Source organism: Kickxella alabastrina, assembly GCF_025024165.1.
Source record: "Kickxella alabastrina strain RSA 675 chromosome Unknown BX661scaffold_12, whole genome shotgun sequence".
In the NCBI taxonomy this organism is placed as follows: domain Eukaryota; kingdom Fungi; phylum Kickxellomycota; class Kickxellomycetes; order Kickxellales; family Kickxellaceae; genus Kickxella; species Kickxella alabastrina.
This window is the reverse complement of record NW_026251483.1, coordinates 460,114-480,946: the sequence shown is the minus strand read 5'-3', so window position 1 is coordinate 480,946 and position 20,833 is coordinate 460,114. Positions and strand designations below refer to the sequence as shown.

Here is a 20,833-nt window from a genome sequence, read left to right as displayed (position 1 = left end):
TACGGGTCTTACGGAATGGAACCGGCCCGATTTTTATTAAAAACCATGGGTCTATTTTATCTCCAGGTTTTTGTTAGGTGTTTTGTTGACACTCGTATATACCCCCAGACATGACATTGATGAGACCAGTTGCAGATATCTTACCAAGTATTTACTAGACACACATTATTTTTTGCGATGTGCGAATGAGCGTGGCTGTGGCAGATGGCGGATATAATATATGGGCCAATGTAGTGCAATGGATGATGCTGCGCGAAAACTGTTGTATGTGTCTGATCCCCTCCCACAAAAGTTGTGTATTGTGAACCGATAATCCATGTTGAAGTTGAAGTCAAAGTTGATGCTGCTGTGTGTGCGCGTGTACTGTAGTCGTGATGCCCTAATGTTAGGAAAATATGTGTGTATTAGAAAAAGGGTGGTAGTATTTTAGAGGAAGTGGTGGTTGTTGGGAGGGAGATAGAGAACCAAAAAATAACTTGGAAAGTGAGCGCCTTTTTTATATGAAATAAGACATGAAAATAGATGGAAAAGGGCAGCAAAAAAGCTCTGCCAGTTGAAAAAAGAGATGGAAAAATAAAAATGCAGTGGGCTTCTTTGTGTTCTGCCAGCCTGAAATATTTTTTTTCAATATTTTTGTGCACCAAGAGGGTTTCTTTGGGTAATGAAACATCTCAAAACTGTCAAAAAATGGTGTCGGCATAAGTGTCGGCGTGCACGACAGCAGTGGCAGCAACGGCAATCAGGGCAAGAGTAGTGAATTAGAAGAGCTGCATGTTGAAAATGATGGTTGCTGGTAAATAAAGTAAAGATATTTGCGGTTATGAGTAAAAAAGGAACAAGAGTGCCTAAAGAACTACCAACTGAATACTCGAGAAACCATGTCTTATTTATACATGGGATTTTTAGCAATAATGGAAGCAGCATCCTGTACATGTCATTGCTGGAAATGATTCATCATTTTGTGAACATGCTTTTAAAGCACTGACATCCAATGCTATCCAAATCAATGTGTGAATCGACTCCAATGATATGCCACAGTTAAGGCACATGGCTTCGCATGTTGCCTTATTGAGATTGATTGATTACTCATGTGGCAATCAGAGCAATGATGATAGGTTTTATTATAGGTTATTTACATGCCAAGGAGAGCATATAATTCCTGGCTGTCGGGCAGCCAGGAATTGTCCTCCTTGGAAGAAATAAATATCATCTTTTGATTAATATCCTTTATAGCAAATACCAATTGTTTATGTTTCAGGTTGGGCCTCTTACCCAGGTTCTCTAAATATACATGTAAGTTTTTGGAACAAAACCTGCCCCCCTCCCAAAAAAAGACATCAGTGTTTGGCTTGCAAAAATGGCCGAATGCATGTTTGTATTTTTGCAAATATCAAAATCATTTTCACTTTATTTCACGGCATAAATGATGCAATGTTGGAATCAAAATGATGCAATGTTTACATTTTTCTTTAAGCACATGGAGATATATCTTGCTGCTATTTTTGGCAGTTTGGGCTTGTTTAATTACCAAAATACACGCCTCTTGGTGCAAAAAAACATAGGGAAATTATTTTAGGCTGGCCCAAAACAAAGAACTCGCTGTATTTTTTATTTCTATCTCTTTTTCTAAATGGTAGGTCTGTTTTAGCTGTCTTTCTCACCCATCCATTTGAATTACAGATTTCATATAAATAGAGCGTCCACTTTCCAAGACATTTCTTTAGTTTCTCATCCCAACCACAATTTGTTACAACACCACTTACCAATTACACTTTATGCACCATGTTTTTATATGGAATATACCACCAGCGACCGCGGATACCACTTACCTCCTCTTGCCTTTTCAATAATCAACCCTTCGCTCGGAAAATCTACAGTTCACATTTTTACTTTCAAAACACAACTTATGCCAGGGGATTTTCAAACACACCCACTGGCTTTCCACGTCAAATCCTCTTTCATCATACAACCAGCCCTCATCTTCATATTTTGTCTCCTTATTACCCACTTCTCCATTTGCTGCTACCCGCTCTTCTTGCTAATGTATTGCCTGAACAAACAAAAGAACAGAACAAACAAAAGAACAACCAAAAAAGAACAAAAAAGATGAGTGTCCATGGGCCTTGAAACATTGTAAAATGTTCTCGGGGTTTTGTTAAATTTATTATTAAATACATGGCGGCACAGCAATCATTACAAGTCTGATCAGCTTGTGATGTTGTAGATGCAACTCATAAAAAAAATAAAAATAAAAAACAGGCAATACAAAGGCATAGAGGTAGGGAGCTAAAAAGGTAGAAGTGTGGGAAAATCAAACAAACAAATTATTGGCACTATATAACAGCCACTAGATTATACTCATCACACGTTTCTTTATCACTTTCGAGCTGCTGGGCACTTTGACACGCTTGCCGATGCGACTCTGGGCTACACATTCAGTCCACCGCCAATTTCTTATTTTTCACTGCGCTCGGCTCATCACTAGAGTCAGCGTTTTTGAGTGTATAATAAAATTTTGTGTATATACTGAAATTTGCTAGATGAAATTGAAAATTAAAACAAATTAAAATCAGCTTGAAAAATATTTAATATGTTGCTTATTGCCTCTAAGATTAGTCAAGATACACTTGTGACGTTGTTAATTTGCTTTGGGCTCACTGATTATCTCTGCAAATGAATATCCAAGTATCTATGTTTCGCGCAGATTGCAAAAAATAAATTATTGCAAATATTGCAGGCAACTCAGTGACAGTGTGTAAGTATAAATAACCCCCGGAGAAGCGCACAAGTGGGACGCCCAAGTGGTCACTGACCATATGGGGGCAGAAAGCAGAGTTCAGAAAGGCATATCACAAGCTAGTCAGAATCTGGAGCCGCAGCAATATAAAGAGAGATGTAAGAAAAAAATAGAGAATTAGATCCAACACAATAATGTCCGTTGATATCGTACTTTTTCTAACTATTGTATATTCATTATGCTGTTCTCATAAACCGTTTGAATAAAACTGATAACTAGAGCACCATACTTACATTTTAAAATTAACTGTCTGTCTACACGTTTGTTTCCATGCTTTAAAATGAACTGTAGTGTTATTGTAATAACTGGATATAATGACCGATTCCAGTAACAGAAGTGTGATTTGATTGCTCAGAAAGTCAATATGAATATTGTTATGCTCTATAAAAATGTGGATCTAAATTATTATATTCAAGTATCAGAAAATTACTTAGAAAACTTAAAAGGGGGTAGCGCTGTGTGGGAGTGCTGTAAACATAATGGTGTTCATTGATGTCAGCCAGCAATAACAGAGTGTGTATAGCGGCCATGAGGGGTTATAATAAGAGGGATATGTGGACACTATGATGTAGTGTAAAGTGGGGTGTTAGTTTATGAAGGTTTTATTATCAATGGAAGCAAAAGTGAACTGAAGCCGACTTATTTTATATATGTCTCTTGTCTCTGTTATGCACTTCACCAGTTGCACCTACGTTGGCGAAAATTGGTTTTCTGTGAGCAGACCGGTATTTGGCAAGTCAATGTTGTAGTTTTCGTGTATGTGCACTCACGCGTGTGCATTGCAAAGTAGGGAGCATATCTGGGCATCATTATTATGCCCCCTAATTTACTCCTGCATAATCCAATTAGCACCCTATCAACCGGCATGCAGATGAAAACTTGTTTTGCGATTCTCAGCCTCGACATCCATTCCATATCCTCGGGCTGCACAACAGAGCAACCAGTGCCATTTTACAGACTACTAGCGGTCATACAAACAGTTACCCCAAAGCCATTTTATACTCATGGGCAAGCCATAGAGTTTGGAAAACAGCTTTTGATTACTTATAGCTGTTGTTTTTCGAGCAGCAACATTAAAAACCATTTAAATACACAGTTATACATGGTGGTATATGCTTCTGTATTCAATGTGCATTTCTTGAATTGACAAAGCTATTGTATTAAAGCATTGTTACTATCAACCATCTATACAGTGTAAAGCTCTACATAATTAAGTTTTTTAAACTTGATAAATATAACCAGTTCTCTTTAAGCACCTATTGATTTTTCAAAAGTATTTGTATCATATGAAATATATGGTGCCCAACACACATTCCAAGCCACTGTCTTCCTTTTCAAGAACCAAGATCACCCTCATGGCCACTATACACACTTCTGTTATTGCTGGCTGACATCAAGGAATATATTTTACAGCGCTGCCTATACAGCGCTGTCCCCCTTTTAAGTTCCTAGGTATTTTTTATACTTAAATATATTAATTTAAACCTTTATTTTTATAGAGCACAACATCTTATAGCCCGTTCATAGAACGTCCCCAGAAACAACAATGTTTTTCTTTGTCTGGGCTCCTTTTACTCCCAATTAGCTTTTGGTTGAAATTTGTTCACCCGTTTTTTAAATTTCGCATAGATTTTATTTGTCCCCACCCACCACAAGCAGCAGATAGCTCTACTGGATTGTTGCATTAAACAGCCACCCCACTAACAGCAGTTTATCAGTTGGACTAGCCAGGTTTTGATAAACCGTTAATGCCTGTTGCAGCCCTGTATTTTCTGAGTGCTTACTGCATACTACAGTACGTATATGAGTGACCCAGGATTTGGAATGCATGTAAAGCTACAGCAGGCTGACATTTAAGTCTAAACAGAATGTCAGTAAATTGTGGGGGGAGGGGGAAATGCAAAACTCTTCCTAGTTAACATTTGATTGTGAGCATTGGGTACTAATTGGACTTAGTAAGACCAGGCAAGTACACTTTCAATAGGCATGTTGTCTTTATAATTAAGATATATTATTTTACTGGCTTCAATTAGGTACTTTTGCTTTAAATTACTTTTTATAATTTTTAATTGTAATCAGTCAATTTAAATTAACAATGTCGTTTGCCAAACACATGTGTTCGGTCATGTTTAAAAAGTTTTCTTTATAAAACAAATTCATCACCTGCTTATCCTTTTAAATACTGTAAGAATGCAATTTTTGAAAAGAAATAAAAAGCAAAAATAAAAATTGTTTGCTATTTGCAATATGATCAAAAATAAATGGACAAAGGCGTTGCATCTTTTCATTTTTTAAAATAATATATTACTTTTATATATTAAATTACTCTACTAATGTACTACAAATACATGTTTGCATTTTTTGTTTCAACTCTACTCTTTTGCCAAACTTTGTTTGCACTTCCCAGTTCCACTTTTATCAAACGCATTGTTAACGGGTACCTTGTAACAGATAGCCTGGGAATTAGTGCTGTACTTCTAGTTAAAAGAACTAGTACTGGTATGTTTGTCTGTGGTGGAACCCTCATATCACCCAAACACGTTCTTACAGCCAGCCACTGTATTGTTGATAGCGTAGATCAGATATTACCTGCAGCCAACTTAACCATTGGCTACAACCATTACAAGAAGGAGGAGCAAAAGTTTGCCAATGTTAAAAAGGTAACCGCCCACCCGCAATATCTTCCACAAGGGCTGGATGCCAAACTGGATATTGCAATTCTAGAGCTCGAAGATCTGGAGTTCACAAAACATAACCAACGGGTTCCCATTTACGACGGTTCCATTGAAGCTAATCAAAACATGTTTGCTGTCGGGTGGGGCCAGACAGAAGACGGCGCAGAGAATCTATCGGTTCTTAGGGGTGTGCTGGTCATGACCGGGAACAAAACGATGTGCGGGGGTGAATCCAGCGAGTTTGTCGATAATAATGGCCCGCAGATATGCACACCTGGCGCGCTTACTCCGTACCACAGTATTTGTATGGGCGACTCAGGCTCTGGACTGTATGTAAACTACAAGAAAAAACAAACAGTTGCGGGGGTGTCCAGTCTTATAGTGAATTACGGTGAGAGTGAGTGCGGTAATACTAGTGGGCACCAGCTGTTTGTGCGTGCAGCGTATTATATGGACTTTATCATGGAAGCAACAGGTCTAACCAGGGAGTACCTGACTGGACTTACTGATAATTTATAGTCCGTTGAAATTGATGACAATTTAATCATTAATTGATTAATTTTTTAGTTGTTAAACAACAACATTGCTTGACAGGCACGTGTGTTCAATCTACTTTCTATTTTAAAGTCTTTGTATTTTTTCTTTTTAAAATTTATTTTCTAATGTTTGAAAAACTGAGCTTGTGATATTTCTTTTTATAAACAATTAAATAAAAAAGAATGTGTGGTTTTAATTCTGTGCAAGTAAATAAACATAAAAGTAGTCATTTGCATTTGTTCTCTCCTCTCGTTGAGTGTATCTTGTCTTCAACATTCATTTTATATTAAATTGTTTTTTATTAGGGCTGGCACTTTCAAATTTTTATTATTTTTATTTTCCTCTTTATATTGTATTTTCAAGTAAAATAATGTACATCAAGCGGATATATGCAGGTTTAGTTTCAACACTGCTTCTATGCCAAACAACCTACGCCCTCTTTATTCCTGATGTCTCCGCTACTCTCTACAAACGCATAATCAACGGGTTTTTACTGACAAATAGTCTGGGGACCAGTGCTGTCCCTGTAATTAAAGTCGCCGGCGACGGCATATACGCCTGTGGCGGAACCATTATATCGCCCAAACATATCCTCACAGCCGCCCACTGCGTAGTACAAACCAAAGACGCAGTCTCGCCCACAACCAACGTCACTATCCCTACGACCACTACGACAAAGATAAGCAGAAAGTTGGCAATGTGAATAAAATAACCATTCATCCAGAGTACTTTGCCCAGGAGCGAAATGGCCGGGTAGATATTGCAATTTTAGAGCTGGAGGACCTGGATTTTTCAGGGTTTAACCAGCGAGTTCCCATTTACGATGGACCCATTGGGGTTGAGCAGACTATGTTGGCTGTTGGGTGGGGCCAGGCAGAAGACGGTGCAGATAATCTATCAGTTCTTAGGGGTGTGCTGGTCATGACCGGGAACAAAACGATGTGCGGGGGTGAATCCGGCGAGTTTGTTGATAATAATGGCCCGCAGATATGCACACCTGGCGCGCTCACCCCGTATCACAGCACATGTATGGGTGACTCGGGCTCAGGTCTGCTTGTCAGCTCTAATAATACACTGATACTTGTGGGTGTGGACAGTATTGCGGTGAATTACGGTGAGAGCGAGTGCGGCAATACTAGCGGGTTTCACCTTTTGTGCATGCGTCATACTATATGGACTTTATCATGGAAAATACAGGCTTGTCAAGGGAGTACCTGACTGGTCTTAGCGACTCGTAAAAAACCATTTCAATCATTTGTTATTTTTTATGAAAGATCTTTATTTAAATACACGTTATTTATTATAAAATGCAAATGGAAAACGCTTTACTACTAAAGAATTATTCTCCATAGGTTGGGCTTAGCAGATCATGAATCTGCTTGGCAAATTCACCATTGACCTCCCTCCCGGAAGCCGTCGCCGTCGGCGTATCCTTACAGAGTGAAGCGTCGGCGCCAAACGATTCCTTGGCAAGTGTGTCCGACTCCTCCTCCATAAACTCCTTGGCTTCATATTCCTCTTTGGATTTCAGGTAGTTGTGGAACTCAATGGGTTTATCTGGTCGGTCTCCGTGTATGTGTCAATTTTGGTGGTATATCCGCGGGCAAACTGAATTGGCCGGGGTGTGTGGTGAATGCGGCGCAGGACAGCTGTAGTTTTGGTGGGGTTGATATAACGGCGAATAAAAGTGGTATTCATTGTTGCTATTGCTGTTGCTGTTTTTTTGTAGGTTTGGTTGTTTGATAGTGCTAACTTTTTAGAAAATAAGAGTAAATTTTAGCTAAATTAAAGAAGAGAAAGAATCCAGAATGGCTTTTATAATGCGAGGGCAATTTTATACCATTACACATGGGAAAATAAAATAAAACCGCGTTCCAGTTGTGCGATCATGGTAACACCAGACAAACACTGATTAAAAAATTGTAGCAACGAGTGTACATAAGTTTTCTTTAAATAATTGGAGTGGAAGACAGAAGAGGGTCACATGCAACAACATTTATATAATGTTTGGTCTAGAATTTTCCACTACCATGTGATTATTAAATATTTATATTTTGGAGTGTTCCGGAGCTCACCAGATAAATTGGTCACACGACCTGCATGAACGAACAGGTGAAACAACACTTATCGATTAATTATAATATAATTTTATTGAAGGAAAAAAATTAATTAGGCTGCACTTTTGTTTTTTTTAGTGCTCGGATTCGAAAATGGCAGCCATGCCGAAGCCACCGCCAATGCACATGGTGGTGCAGCCGACGCGCTTATCCTGGCGCTTCAGCTCGGTCAACAAGGTAGATATCTGTCTAGCGCCGGTGCACCCAGTGGGTGACCAAATGCAATGGCTCCGCCCTTCGGGTTGACCTTGTTGATATCCAGACCGAGGGCTCCACACAGTACACAGACTGCGACGCAAATGCCTCGTTAAGCTCAATAATATCCAGCTGCGCGACCGTCAGCCCGTCTTCTTCAAAACTGCTGGCACAGCATAGGCCGGGCCGACGCCCATAATGCGCGGGGGCACGCCAGCAACTGCCGAAGCAACAAACTTACCCTGGATGGACAGGCCAAGCTCCTTAGCGCGGCTACGCTTCATCAGCAGCACGGCGGCGGCACCGTCAGACACCTGCGATGCATTTCCGCAGTAGTTGCGCCGTCGGCCGAAAATGCTGCACGCAGCTTACCCAGCGACTCAGCCGTGGCCTCTGGGCGCACGCCGTCGTCGCGGTCGACAATAATCTCCGTCTCCTTGCCGTCCTTGTCAGCAATCTTAGTGCGCACAGGGTAAATCTCCTCATTGAAATGGCCCAGCTTTTGCGCACGCGCGGCACGCTGATGCGACAAGGCTGCAAAGGCATCCTGCTTGGACCTAGGAATTCCAAACTCAGCCGAGACGTTCTCCGAGGTCAGCCCCATGGGAATAATACAGTCAGCGACTTGCGGAGCCTCCATGACTTCGTCATTGATGGTGTCTGGAAGCAGCTTATGCTGGGGCCCATAGAACTGGGTCATGCTCTCGACACCAGCCCCAATACCCACGTCAATCATGCCGGCCTGAATTGCATGCGCAATATGCACAACCGCCTGCAATCCACTGGAGCACTGCCGGTTAACCGTCTGAACGCTCGTGGTATTGGGGAATCCAGCGTACAGGGCTGCCATCCGCGCGGTCGTCGCGCCTCCACCGGGCGGGCACACGTTGCCCACGCAGATATCATCGACCAGTGTGGGGTCAATGCGCGTGCGCTCGAGGAGCCCTCGGAGGATAGTGCCCAGTAGGTACTCTGATGTTGTGTCCTTGAATCCGCCCTTGCGTGCTCGCGTAATGGGCGTGCGCAGGGCTTGTACGATGACGATGTCGTCGGGGCTTTGGACGCCGATTTGTGTGCGCGGCGCTTTGGTGCCGTTCAAGTGCGAGGCCACCTGTGTGAGACGAAATGAAGCCATGTTTGGGAGAAAAAATTAGATATTAAACGATAGATAGTTGGGGTAAAGGAAGAAAAAAATAAGAGCTCTTGATTATTGAAAAAAGAGGGACAGTAGTAAAGAATATGAAAAGAGGAAAAGTGGTGGCATCTGACTATGCATCTCTTTATATATCCACGCTGCCACTGCCACTATTGAAAGGTGGCAGCAGCGGCGGCGGCGGCGGTGCTGGGAATTGCTACTTTACGCTCCGGAACAGAGGCAGACATGCAAGAGAGAGAGGTATTTTGCACATGTCAAAATTTAATTCACTCGTTTCGTCATCCGCGGCTCGGGGGCCTGGACTCTCACGTGAAAACGAAAATTGCGCATACATTCACTTTTTGGCGGCGTAAAAGCGCATATAGGCAACGGGGGTGAATGTGAAAGTGAAAGTAGGGCTTGATCAAATAAGGTGTTAATCCATCATCCACGATATCAATCTTTGAACTTATTTCTAGAAGCACACCGAATATATTGATCAGGCCTTAAGATTTTTTAAGAGTAATCTTTCTCAGGTTTATTACGATATTGCTGCTGATGGCAATAAGAAACCTTCTTCAAAATTTCTTTTATTTTTTTTTAACCAAGACAGCCAATTTATTACTATTACTATTTTCAAAGAATGTTTGCAGCTAGAATCGTTTGCAAGAGGCTGGTTCCCACAGCCGGTGCTTTTGTTGCGCCCTTACAACCATCAACAACCACAACAACTGCCTCAGCAGCAGCAGCACACCAATGGACTTCAGCCAAGCGCACCACCGGGCAGCCACGATCCGCACACGGATTCCACACCACGGCAGCAACCCGAAGCTCCTCTGACCTGTACAGCGTACTAGGTGTGAAGCGCGACGCATCAGCGAGCGAGATCAAAAAGGCGTACTACCAGCTAGCCAAGAAATACCACCCGGACGCGAACAAGGCAGAGGAAGCCAAAGACAAGTTTTTAAAGATCCAAGAGGCGTACGACACGCTGTCTGACGAAGGCAAGCGCAAATCCTACGATCAGTTCGGAACAGCCGATCCGCAAGGCATGGGCGGCGGGCCCGGTGGTCCTGGTGGGTTCGGTGGGTTCGGCAATATGGAGGATATTCTGTCGCAGATGTTTGGCGGTGGATTTGGCGCGCAGGGCCGGAGGGCTGGGCCAGGCCGCTCGGGCAGCAGCGGTATGGGCGGCGGGTTCATGGCGGTGGGAGACGACATCGAGGCAGTGGCCAGCATCGGGTTTATGGACGCGGTGCGCGGGCTGCACACCACCATCACGGTGACGCCGATCGTCAAGTGCGAGCCTTGTGGCGGCGCCGGCACCAAAAAGGGCGCTAACGCCACACGTGCTCGATGTGCCATGGCACTGGCCAAGCGACGTTCAGTATGGGCGGGTTCCACGTGCAGCAGCAGTGCCCGCAGTGCGGCGGCGAGGGCAGCTCGGTGAACGCCAGCGACCGGTGCACGTCGTGTGCCGGCAAGGGCCGCGTGCGGCAGCGCAAGCAGGTGGAAATTGACGTGCCGCCCGGCTGTGACACTGGCATGCGCATTCGCATTGCCCAAGCCGGCGACGCGCCAATGGAGGGTGACGGCCCGGCTGGCGACTTGTTCGTGCGCATCAAGGTTGCACCCAGCCCGGTATTCCGCCGCAAGGGTGCTGACGTGTACTTGACGGCTGATGTGCCGTTTACGACGGCTATCTTGGGTGGCGCCGTGCGCGTGCCGACGGTCGACGGCGATGTCGAGGTCAAGGTCAAGCCTGGAACGCAGCCCGGTGACGAGCTGAGGCTGCGCGGGAAGGGCATCCGCAAGGTCGGGTCGCAGGCCAGGGGCGACCAGTACCTGGGGCTGCGCGTCAAGCTGCCAACCGAGCTGAGCGCGCGCCAGCGCCGGTGATCGAGCAGTTTGACAGCGGCGATGCCGCTGGCTCTGCCACTGCCGCCGATGCCGCCGATGGCCACCATCCCAAGCCCAAAGATCACACAGACAAGAAGGAGGGCAGCATCTTTGACCGCATCAAGGACCTTGGCAAGAAAAAGGACAAGGACAACAACTAGACACAACCTATCCACCGTTTTGTCGTGGAGCCCAAGCTGCGAAACATAAAATTTAATAAAATGAAATAGACAAAATACCAACTCACTGGTCGTCCAGGATCCACGCCAGGTCCTTTGCGCTGCTGTAGTTCTCCTGCAGCAGGTGTACAGGTACGACGTCAGGTGGCCGCCCTCCGAATCGACCAGGATGTCGACCAGATCCGGCGGCACATAGTCGTAGCACGGGCTCACAGCGTCGACGGCATCGACCAGGTCACCATCCCCATACGGCAGCACAGCATCCGGGGACACCAGCGTATTGAAGCGGTCGTCGTCGAATGGGAACGCGGGCGCATGCTTGTACAGCCCAGCGCACACCACAACCTGGGCCGAATGGTGCCTCGCGGCCGCCGCCACCATATGCGCGCCACTAACAGCCACCAGTCCGCCGTTGGCCAGCACCGCGTGCGTGCCCAAGATAACCTTATTGACGCGCGCCATAATCGCAAACACAGCGGCGTCTGGGATCACCACGACCTCGATGTTCGGGCTCTCCAGCGCCTTCGCCTGCTCGTGGCCGTCGTACGCTGGCGCGCATTCGGTGACGATCACGTGGAACTTGCGTTTCCGCGCGGCAGCCAGCAAAAACTCCTCGACGGTGCGCGACCGGCCGCAGATCAGAATCACCTCGTTGGAGTGGATGTGCTGCAGCGCGTTCTTGGCAATGTCCTCCTCACAGCTCTCCAGCTCAATGATGTACTCGTTGATTTCGCCGATGATCTCCTGCTTCAGCCGGAACGCCCCCTGCGACTCGTGCTGCTGCCTGGCCAGCGCCCCAGCCACCTGGTCGACAAACCCGCTGCGCGCCCCACTGCCATTGCCTCCACCGACACCCGCCCCAACACCCAGCCCCATCGCCGGCGTCATCGACCCCCTCGACACACTAGCGCTAAACTCACCCCTCGGAGTCGTTGGCGTAGATGGCTGTGTCGGAGCCACCTCGTTGACAATATGGATAACGCGACAGACTATATTCATAATCAGCAGCTCACGCGGCTGCGCCTTAATGAGCCGCCGTCCGACGGTAATTAGAAGTTGCGTAAGCGTTGTTGCGTCGTCCCAGCGGCTGTTGGATACAAGTTGACGCATGAGGTTGGCAGTTTCTAGTGCGATTTTTTTCGACCCTTGGAGGTGGCCGCGCTTGAGCTTATTGATGAACTCGTCGATGCTGCTGGCTGTTTCCGCCGAAAACACCTGTTGGTGGAACTGTCTGGTGGGCGAGTCCATGGATGTGAATTAGAAATAGAAGAATATGTGTTTGTGCGAAATGGGGACGTTTGCGATTCTTAATTATGATTGGGAGAAAAAAAGAATTGAAAATAAGAATGAAAGCTGAATTTGAAGAAAATTTTCGCTTTGTACAAAAATAAAAATTAGAGATGGTGGAAAAGGCGACTCAAACAATGAATGAAATGATGAAGAAAAAACGTGATTGATAAAAATTTTAAAATTTCAAGCCGATGATTCTGTTGTCGCTGCCGCCGAAATAGCCAGCCCCTCGTCAACAGCGTCCGCCAACAGCCTCGCAACATCTTCCCACAGCACTAGATCACGCTCCACCCCAGCAACATCACTTGGAACGCCGCCTGTGCCCTAACAGGAATCCGCGACCTGACCAGCTGCGCATGCTGCCACCTTAACCCAGCCTGAACCTCTGCCACGCCCACCATAAACTCTTTAACCGTCGGCTTCAATGCAATCACATCATCACCACTGCCGCTGGACTCCTCACTTCCATTAACGCCGCCGCCCATTATGCGTATTGCGCAGATGCCGTGCTCAGAAGCGAGCATAGCTTTTCCTCGATTGCATCGAGCTCAATGAGCGGGGCATCGGTGGTATTCGGGTTGTGCATGGGCCGGGGCAGTTGGAGTTGGAGGTGCTCGGAGGGTGGTGATGTGGGCGTGGGTTGTTGAGCTGGACTGTCGAGTGCACGCCTGATGACCCGGACTCGATGACACAGCGGGCGGCGCTGCTGCTTGCTGCTGTGATATTGATGCTGCTGCTGGTGTTGATTGGCAGAGAGAGAAGTCTCCAAAAACCCTGCCATTTTCATATGCGACGTTGGTGTAACAGCAGTATTGGATAAGGGCAATTGGTTGGCTGTCCTCGACACGCTTGGGCCTGTATGGCTCCATGTGTTGGTGTCGCAGTGACTGGGCGGGCAGTTGCGCCTCCTACCATTGCTGTTGCTGCTGCTGGCATTGTCACTGGTGCTGCTGCTTCTGGGATTAGTACTTCTGCCCCTGGACCGGCGCTTGTGCCAGGGCTAATTGTGCCAAAGGTATGTCGCCCATATCATCAGACGACTGCGAGCTAGCCCTCGATTTGGCCTTCTGCTGCTGCTGCTGCTGATTATGCTGCTGTTGGTTCTGCTGTTGTACAGATGCGTTGTTCAACGCAGCCATCATCATCATCGGTGTGCTGTTCACACCAATATTTCCTCCATTGGCTCCAGCCGCGTTCAGGCTCATCAGCTGTATGCTAGACAAATCATTGCCAGATGATGGTCCGTGGCTGCCGCCACCTCCGCCGCCAGCCATCTCAAGCGCATTGAGGTCGACGCCAAAACTGCTGAGATCATTAAAGTTGTTGAAGAGATTCATGCCATTCGACGTGTCCATGCCGTTGTTGTTGCCGCCAAAGCCTGCGCCAAATAAATTCAAGCTATTGTTGTTATTGCTATTGTTGTTATTGCTGTTATTAATGGGTTGGTGGCCGCTCATTATTAATATAAGGTATGGTTGGAATCAAATAATAAACTAGTGATAAAGGTGCTTTTGTTGTCTGCGAAAACAAAGTAAAAGTGAAGACGGAAGGGGGGTGGAGGGGAGGGGGTGGAGGGGGGAGGGGAGGGGAGGGGGGGGACATTGTCGGCAGGCAATATCGGCACAAGGCACGGACGGTCCACTATAGGACTATTGCACATGATTGCATTTAAAGCCATTCGGTAAAAAAAATTAAAAATTATTGTCTAGGACCGGAGTGCTGACAGTCTCGCGAGCATAGCATCTGGGTCGTTCTCCAGCTCATAATCCGACTCGACGACCTCCTCCTCGTCCCTCTTCTTGGCGCCACCAACATTTAGTTTTACAGCGTCCAAGCTCCCCATCATCCCATCAGTGACCTGGGCCAGCACCGCCTCAACCTCCAGGTCGGCCTCCTCCTCCAGATCGCTCTCCTCCATCATCTCAAAGGCCTCCTCAGTCATCTCCCCAATAATCCCAGCCTTCACCATCTCCCTCTCCATCTCCCGCATCCCCTCCTGCAACTGCGGCAGCCGCACAAGCTGATTAACCGACCGCATAACCTGCGTGCTCTTCTGCAGAGTCCCGCCACCTTCAACAATCCCGCCTGCCGAGTAAGCTCCAGAAGAATAGAGTTTAATTGCGCTTTGCTTTTGTACAAGCGGGTGGTTTGCCGCGCACTGCGCACTAGCTCCTTTGCGAGCGTGCGGCAGGTGGCCAGGTCGCCGTTTTTTTTGGCTAGCTGTTGGATTGTGCGCTTGACCTTGGCCTCCTCTGTGGCGATGCCCCGTATTTGTCGGTCGAGCTCGCGCTCTTGGCTGCGCACGCTCGCGCGCCATTTGCGCACAAGCTCCTCGGGCTTGGGTGGTTTTGCAAACAAGCTAAAATTAAACATTGTATTAATGTGCCAATGCGCTAATGTATTAATGTATACAAGTGCTGTGTGGTAACGTGTTGTATAGATGGACAAAAAGATAAATAGGTCTAATAAAGCGTTTTGGCCCGCACTGGATGGGCTATTTGGCGGCGAATAGCAACGGTGCCAACTTACGGGATCTCCCGCCCACGTGGTCCCGGCCTTCTAATTGGTCACTCGTAATGGACGGGGCACGCGGGCGTGCGCTGTAGCCACTCGCTGATGCACCACAGATGATAGGTGCACAGGCAGTTGAGCCTGGCGACCCGCTGCCCGGGCTCAAAGTCCTCGAAGCAGATGGCGCACTCCTGGCCCAGCAGGGGCGTGTCGCTGGTGAGCTGATACGTCACGTACTTAACACCGCCGGGCGACCTCGCATGGGCCAGCCCGGCAGCCGCACGGTGCGCAGGGCCGCCGGCAACATTGCTTGCGGCAGCAACAGCGTCCGTAGGCGGAGGAGGCGTTGAATTGAAAAACCCCAGGAAGCCTGAGCTGCGCTGGCCATCCATCGCCATGCGATGCGGCTGCACCGAGCGGCTGCGGCGCGCAGGCGACACCGGCCTTGCGCCCTGCATTTCCGCCGACGTATCCTCGATGCACGCGCGAATATGGCGTTCCTGCGCCTCCTGCCACCCCTCGCCAGGCACCCGCCGCATGCCATTCCACACCGTCGCCCAGTCGCGGTCGCACACCGGGCAAATGCGCACACTGGAGCTCCCGCGCCCACGCCGCCGCAGCCCACTGACGCCACTGCCCGACTGGCTGCGCTGGTGCCCGCCGGCCTGCGCCGCCTGGTCACCGAATATGTTGTATGCGTTTTCGGCCGCGTCCTCCGCTGCGCAATCCACCGGCACCAGCTCCGGGTTCGCCGGGTCCGGCAGCTCGCCGACCGCCTGTGCGCAGGCATCGCAGGTGCGGTGGTCGCGGAGCGCCCAGCACCCCGACGGCCCAAACCTCTGCTGCTGCTGGAGCTGTGCCAGCGGCGTGTCGTCGTCTGGCTGCGATGCCCCGTAGTACCCGCCCTGCGCCAGGCCCAGGGGCGACGCAAGGGCGGCGCGCTTGGACGAGCAGCTTACGCAGAAAAGCAGCCCGCAGCGCCGGCAGTGATGCCGCCGCAGGAACAGCGAGAAGCTGCGCCCGCATTGCCGGCACCCTGTGGCTGCGTCGTCGGCCTCCCATGCGGACTCTGGCAGACATTGCCGCATGAACAGCGCGTGTGCTGGGTAGTCTTCGCCGATAGAGCCTGATCCGATGCTGCTACTGCGAGGCGGGGAGGGCGAGGCCGTGGCCGTGCCGTGGCCGTGCCGTGGCTGTGGCCGTGCTGTGGCCATGCATGTCTCCGTGGGGTGAGCGTTGGCTGGTGCTGTGGCCCATGTTGGCTCTGGCCTGGTGTGTCCATACGTGCCGGCGGCTCTGACGGCCAAGCGGCGCTGGGCCCTACCTGGCTGCTTGTTTCGCTCATTAATATGTGTGTGGATATGCGTATGAGTATGCGGGTATTAAATGAATAGACAAATTGAAACTTTAAAGCGTGAATTGCAGAGCTCACAAAAAGAAATAGAGGTAAAAAGAGGTTTTTAATTTTTTGCGCTCTATTTTTGCGCCCTTTTCAGGTGACGAAAGCAGACGCAAAAAAATAATTGATTGATTTTTTGCCCGTGACATGCGCTTTTTTTATTGCTTCTCCACGCATTCAGAGAGGCGCGCGCGTTTTCTCTCTCTCTCTCTTTGATTTCTTTGCGCATACATTATTCCCACACGTACAACGTACAGAAAAAACACCCGCTATTTTTTTTCCTCTTTATACATCCCCCTTCCCCCCCCTCTCTTTGCCGCTCCCTGCATCGTCCACAACAATGCTCAGGCTTATCCGACTTGGTGCCACCTCTGCCACCAAACACCGCTTCACACAAGTGGCATTCGGATCGATGGCGCTCAGATGGCACCACAGCGGCTATGAGACCAGCCAGCTGGGCGGATCACCCGGCACCCCCTCCTACCGCCTATACCTCGCGCACAACAAATCGCCCCTCTCCCCCTGGCACGACATCCCCCTGAAGCCCAACACCGCACAGCAACCGCACGAGTACAATATGATCTGTGAGATCCCGCGCTTCACCAATGCAAAGCTTGAAATCGACACCAAATCACCCTTCAACCCACTAAAGCAGGACACAAAGAACGGCCGTCTGCGCTTTGTCTCGGACATCTTCCCCTACAAGGGTTATATCTGGAACTACGGCGCCTTGCCTCAGACCTACGAGGATCCCGAGCACTGCGATAAGGACACCGGGTGTGTGGGCGATAGCGACCCTGTGGATGTCGTTGAGGTTGGGGCGCGGATCGCGCGCGTCGGCGAGGTTTATAGGGTCAAGGTGCTCGGCCTGGTTGCGCTGATTGATGACGGCGAGACCGATTGGAAGGTCTTTGCTATCCGATCGGATGATCCCCTGGCGGATAGAGTCAGGGATATTGATGGCTTGGAAAAGCATATGCCTGGCTTGATTGCCGCTACTGTCGACTGGTTTACCAAGTACAAGGTGCCCGATGGCAAGCCACTCAATGCCTGGGCCTTTAACGCTAAGCCCAAGGACGCTGTAAGTCTGCCCACTCCGATGTGCCTTTGTTGTTTTTCCCACGATATCCCACTTATCTTGTTCTGCGTTATCTTGCGCATGTGAATGGTGATAGATGTGCATGATGATCACGATGATGATGATATGTGTGGTTGATTCGCTTGACTAATTCATTAATTCACTAATTTATTGTTTACTTTTTTTACTGTTTTGTTTTGTTTCGTTTTGGTAGGCGTACGCGCACCAGGTCATTGCAGACACGCATGACGCCTGGAAACGGCTTGTGCACTCGCAGCAAAGCAAGTTTGCTCTGTAAGTTTGCTATACACAAAAAAAAGCGTATTCTTGGTTTTTTATACACATTGAGAGTTGCGGATCGGCTGCAAGTCCTTGCTTGTCTCCCCCATCCAGCACACTGTTTCAACGCCTGCCATTGGCGTGTTCAACACCGAGCTAATCAACGCAACCGGGTCGATTTCCTTATTGACTTGTATCTGATTGCAATCATCTTCAATCTTCACTCCCCCAAGTAGGTCGAATGTCTCTGTTGAGTCGAGCTCGCACCGCCTGCTGCCCGCCGATGCAAACACCAAGTTCAAGGCTCTTGTCGACGGATCAATAAGTCGAGTGGTGTCCTCTGATCCAGCGTGCAACGACGTCGCGCCGCAGACCGCCGCCGACAAATGGTACTTTGTGCACGGTAATACTGTCACCAACAAGGACTAGAGATAAAGTAAAAAATACATCATCATTGTCATTATTGTTGCTGAGCGGAAAATTACATCTTGTGGAGCCTTTGTTGATTCGCTGCTCTCTGTGCGCTTTTTGCTCTTTTTTCTTTTCTGTGTGAGCGAGCGTGCGCTCCCAAAGCGGCAATAAATCTGACGAGTTTCATTTTAAAACAAAAAGGATTAGGGGGGAAAGTGGGATGATAGTGTGGCTGGTCTTTTTATTATCGGCTGGCTGGCAAGCTTGGGGCTCTCCATTTGCTTGTATTCTAAATTCCCCTCCCCCATTCCGCTTTGTGCTTTCGTTTCTATCTGTCTGTTGTACCTGGCATTTATCGACTTTGTCTCAACTGCGTTCCCACATTTTTCAGTTGCATTTTTTCCATTCCCGGGAAATTTGGCATCAAAGTTGATTCTGGACCGTACAAAAGACAAAAGAAAAAAGAAACGAACAATGAATGCGCGATTATTTTTCGCCCCTCTTCCTTCAATTTGCTCGGATTTGCGGCTGGGCTATAAAAGAAGACTCGTCTGGAATCTAGCCTTTCATTTTTCTCCTTCTTTTGCTCTCTAGTTTCTGTTTATCTTTATATTTTCCAGTCCATTCATTTCAACACATATCATGGCCATTATTCGCATCCACGCTCGCCAGATCTTCGACTCCCGCGGCAACCCCACCATCGAGGTTGACCTGACCACCGACAAGGGACTCTTCCGCGCGGCTGTTCCCTCGGGCGCCTCCACCGGCGTCCATGAGGCCCTCGAGCTGCGTGACGGCGGTGCCGCCTACATGGGCAAGGCTGTCCAGAAGGCCATCTCCAACGTCAACAATGAGATTGCCCCGGCGCTCATTGAGGCCAACATCGCCGTCGAGGACCAGACGGCCATCGACGAGTTCATGCTGAAGCTCGACGGCACCCCCAACAAGTCCAAGCTCGGCGCCAACGCCATTCTCGGTGTCTCCCTGGCTGCTTCCAAGGCCGGAGCCGCTGAGAAGGGCATCCCTCTGTACCAGCACTTCCGCGACCTGTCTGGCCGTACCAGCGAGAAGTTTGTCCTGCCTGTTCCCTCCTTCAACGTCATCAACGGTGGCTCGCACGCCGGAAACAAGCTGGCCATGCAGGAGTTCATGATTCTGCCCACCGGTGCCTCTTCCTTCTCCGAGGCCATGCGGATGGGCTCTGAGGTCTACCACCACCTCAAGAACGTCATCAAGGCGAAGTACGGCCAGGACGCGACCAACGTCGGTGACGAGGGCGGCTTTGCCCCCAACATCCAGTCGAGCGAGGAGGGCCTGGAGCTCCTCAACGAGGCCATCGAGAAGGCCGGCTACACTGGCAAGATCACTATCGGCATGGACTCTGCCGCCTCCGAGTTCTACAAGGACGGCAAGTACGACCTTGACTTCAAGAACTCCAAGTCTGACGAGTCCAAGTACCTGACGACCAAGGAGCTCGCTGACCTGTACAGCTCGTTTGCCGAGAAGTTCCCCGTTGTCACTATCGAGGATCCCTTTGACCAGGATGACTGGGAGGCCTACGTCCACCTGCAGTCGACCCTGGGTCAGAAGATCCAGATCGTCGGCGACGACCTCTTGGTCACCAACCCCACGCGCATCCAGACTGGTATTGAGAAGAAGGCCTGCAACGCTCTCCTGCTCAAGGTCAACCAGATCGGCACCATAACCGAGTCCATCAAGGCCGCCAACCTCTCGTTCGAGGCCGGCTGGGGCGTCATGGTCTCCCACCGCTCGGGTGAGACCGAGGATTCGACCATCGCCGATCTCGTCGTTGGCCTCGGCACTGGCCAGATCAAGACTGGTGCCCCCTGCCGCTCCGAGCGTCTGGCCAAGTACAACCAGATCCTACGTATCGAGGAGGAGCTCGGTGAGAACGCCATCTACGCCGGTGAGAACTTCCGCAAGCCCTTCTAAGCTGTAGAGGCTCTTTTTTATTTATTTATTCTGCTTCAATATTTCATTAAACATATTTCATACTTGTGAATAGCAACACCAAAAAAATAACGAAAATAAATGATAATAATAAGTTTTATCATGTTCAATGAATTTTATATTTTGTGTTTTGTGTTCTGTGCTTTGTGTCTTGTATTTTACTTTTTTTGTTAATCTTAACATTTTTAAGCTGGCGCTCAATGTGGCAGACTTTTTTCATAGAAAAAAGTGTATCTCTACAAGCGCCGATTGCACACCAAACGGTGGCAAAACAAATCATGTATTAAAAAATGGTTGGTCAGTCTAAGCGAGTTCATCGTCATGGCTACATTACTAGTGTGCCTGTCCGAGCTTGACTCT

At 48.5% G+C, this 20,833-nt stretch overlaps 10 protein-coding genes across 10 annotated transcripts; 5 read left to right on the top strand and 5 right to left on the bottom strand.

Moving 5' to 3' along the window:
- Positions 1–5,101: 5,101 nt before the first annotated feature.
- On the top strand, positions 5,102–6,151 carry BX661DRAFT_183106 (trypsin-like cysteine/serine peptidase domain-containing protein). Its single transcript, XM_051536149.1, has one exon. The coding sequence runs from the start codon at positions 5,131–5,133 to the stop codon at positions 5,989–5,991; it is 861 nt and encodes a 286-aa protein (XP_051391522.1). The 5' UTR covers positions 5,102–5,130; the 3' UTR covers positions 5,992–6,151.
- Positions 6,152–6,264: 113 nt separating this feature from the next.
- BX661DRAFT_183104 (trypsin-like cysteine/serine peptidase domain-containing protein) lies at positions 6,265–7,313 on the top strand. Its single transcript, XM_051536148.1, has 3 exons — positions 6,265–6,658; positions 6,697–7,113; positions 7,149–7,313. The coding sequence occupies exons 1-3, from the start codon at positions 6,380–6,382 to the stop codon at positions 7,245–7,247; spliced, it is 795 nt and encodes a 264-aa protein (XP_051391521.1). The 5' UTR covers positions 6,265–6,379; the 3' UTR covers positions 7,248–7,313.
- Positions 7,314–8,140: 827 nt separating this feature from the next.
- BX661DRAFT_183102 (thiolase) lies at positions 8,141–9,689 on the bottom strand. The gene is made up of 4 exons (XM_051536147.1): positions 8,636–9,689; positions 8,486–8,594; positions 8,374–8,453; positions 8,141–8,315 (listed from the first exon to the last, which is right to left on the bottom strand). The coding sequence occupies exons 1-4, from the start codon at positions 9,454–9,456 to the stop codon at positions 8,201–8,203; spliced, it is 1,125 nt and encodes a 374-aa protein (XP_051391520.1). The 5' UTR covers positions 9,457–9,689; the 3' UTR covers positions 8,141–8,200.
- Positions 9,690–10,029: 340 nt separating this feature from the next.
- BX661DRAFT_183101 (uncharacterized protein) lies at positions 10,030–11,588 on the top strand. The gene is made up of 2 exons (XM_051536146.1): positions 10,030–10,805; positions 10,835–11,588. The coding sequence occupies exons 1-2, from the start codon at positions 10,100–10,102 to the stop codon at positions 11,353–11,355; spliced, it is 1,227 nt and encodes a 408-aa protein (XP_051391519.1). The 5' UTR covers positions 10,030–10,099; the 3' UTR covers positions 11,356–11,588.
- A 54-nt stretch (positions 11,589–11,642) lies between these two features.
- Positions 11,643–12,725, bottom strand: BX661DRAFT_138207 (uncharacterized protein; the record flags this gene model as incomplete). The annotated part of the gene is made up of 2 exons (XM_051532711.1): positions 11,643–12,449; positions 12,495–12,725. Coding segments are annotated over 2 exons (1,038 nt in total), but the record flags the coding sequence as incomplete, so codon positions are not given.
- A 282-nt stretch (positions 12,726–13,007) lies between these two features.
- Positions 13,008–14,281, bottom strand: BX661DRAFT_198628 (uncharacterized protein; the record flags this gene model as incomplete). The annotated part of the gene is made up of 5 exons (XM_051538244.1): positions 13,008–13,128; positions 13,167–13,333; positions 13,479–13,560; positions 13,619–13,765; positions 13,794–14,281. 5 exons carry the CDS (start codon positions 14,279–14,281, stop codon positions 13,008–13,010), a joined length of 1,005 nt encoding a protein of 334 aa, XP_051391517.1.
- Positions 14,282–14,422: 141 nt separating this feature from the next.
- Positions 14,423–15,268, bottom strand: BX661DRAFT_183098 (Snf7-domain-containing protein). Its single transcript, XM_051536145.1, is given in 2 exon segments — positions 14,423–14,877; positions 14,895–15,268. 2 exon segments carry the CDS (start codon positions 15,195–15,197, stop codon positions 14,530–14,532), a joined length of 651 nt encoding a protein of 216 aa, XP_051391516.1. The 5' UTR covers positions 15,198–15,268; the 3' UTR covers positions 14,423–14,529.
- BX661DRAFT_183097 (FYVE zinc finger-domain-containing protein) lies at positions 15,269–16,620 on the bottom strand. The gene has a single exon (XM_051536144.1). It carries the CDS (start codon positions 16,547–16,549, stop codon positions 15,392–15,394), a length of 1,158 nt encoding a protein of 385 aa, XP_051391515.1. The 5' UTR covers positions 16,550–16,620; the 3' UTR covers positions 15,269–15,391.
- A 454-nt stretch (positions 16,621–17,074) lies between these two features.
- On the top strand, positions 17,075–18,520 carry BX661DRAFT_171277 (inorganic pyrophosphatase; the record flags this gene model as incomplete). The annotated part of the gene is made up of 3 exons (XM_051533690.1): positions 17,075–17,815; positions 18,027–18,106; positions 18,328–18,520. The coding sequence occupies 3 exons, from the start codon at positions 17,075–17,077 to the stop codon at positions 18,518–18,520; spliced, it is 1,014 nt and encodes a 337-aa protein (XP_051391514.1).
- A 624-nt stretch (positions 18,521–19,144) lies between these two features.
- BX661DRAFT_163230 (enolase) lies at positions 19,145–20,455 on the top strand (the record flags this gene model as incomplete). Its single annotated transcript, XM_051533324.1, has 1 exon — positions 19,145–20,455. The coding sequence occupies one exon, from the start codon at positions 19,145–19,147 to the stop codon at positions 20,453–20,455; it is 1,311 nt and encodes a 436-aa protein (XP_051391513.1).
- Positions 20,456–20,833: the final 378 nt, after the last annotated feature.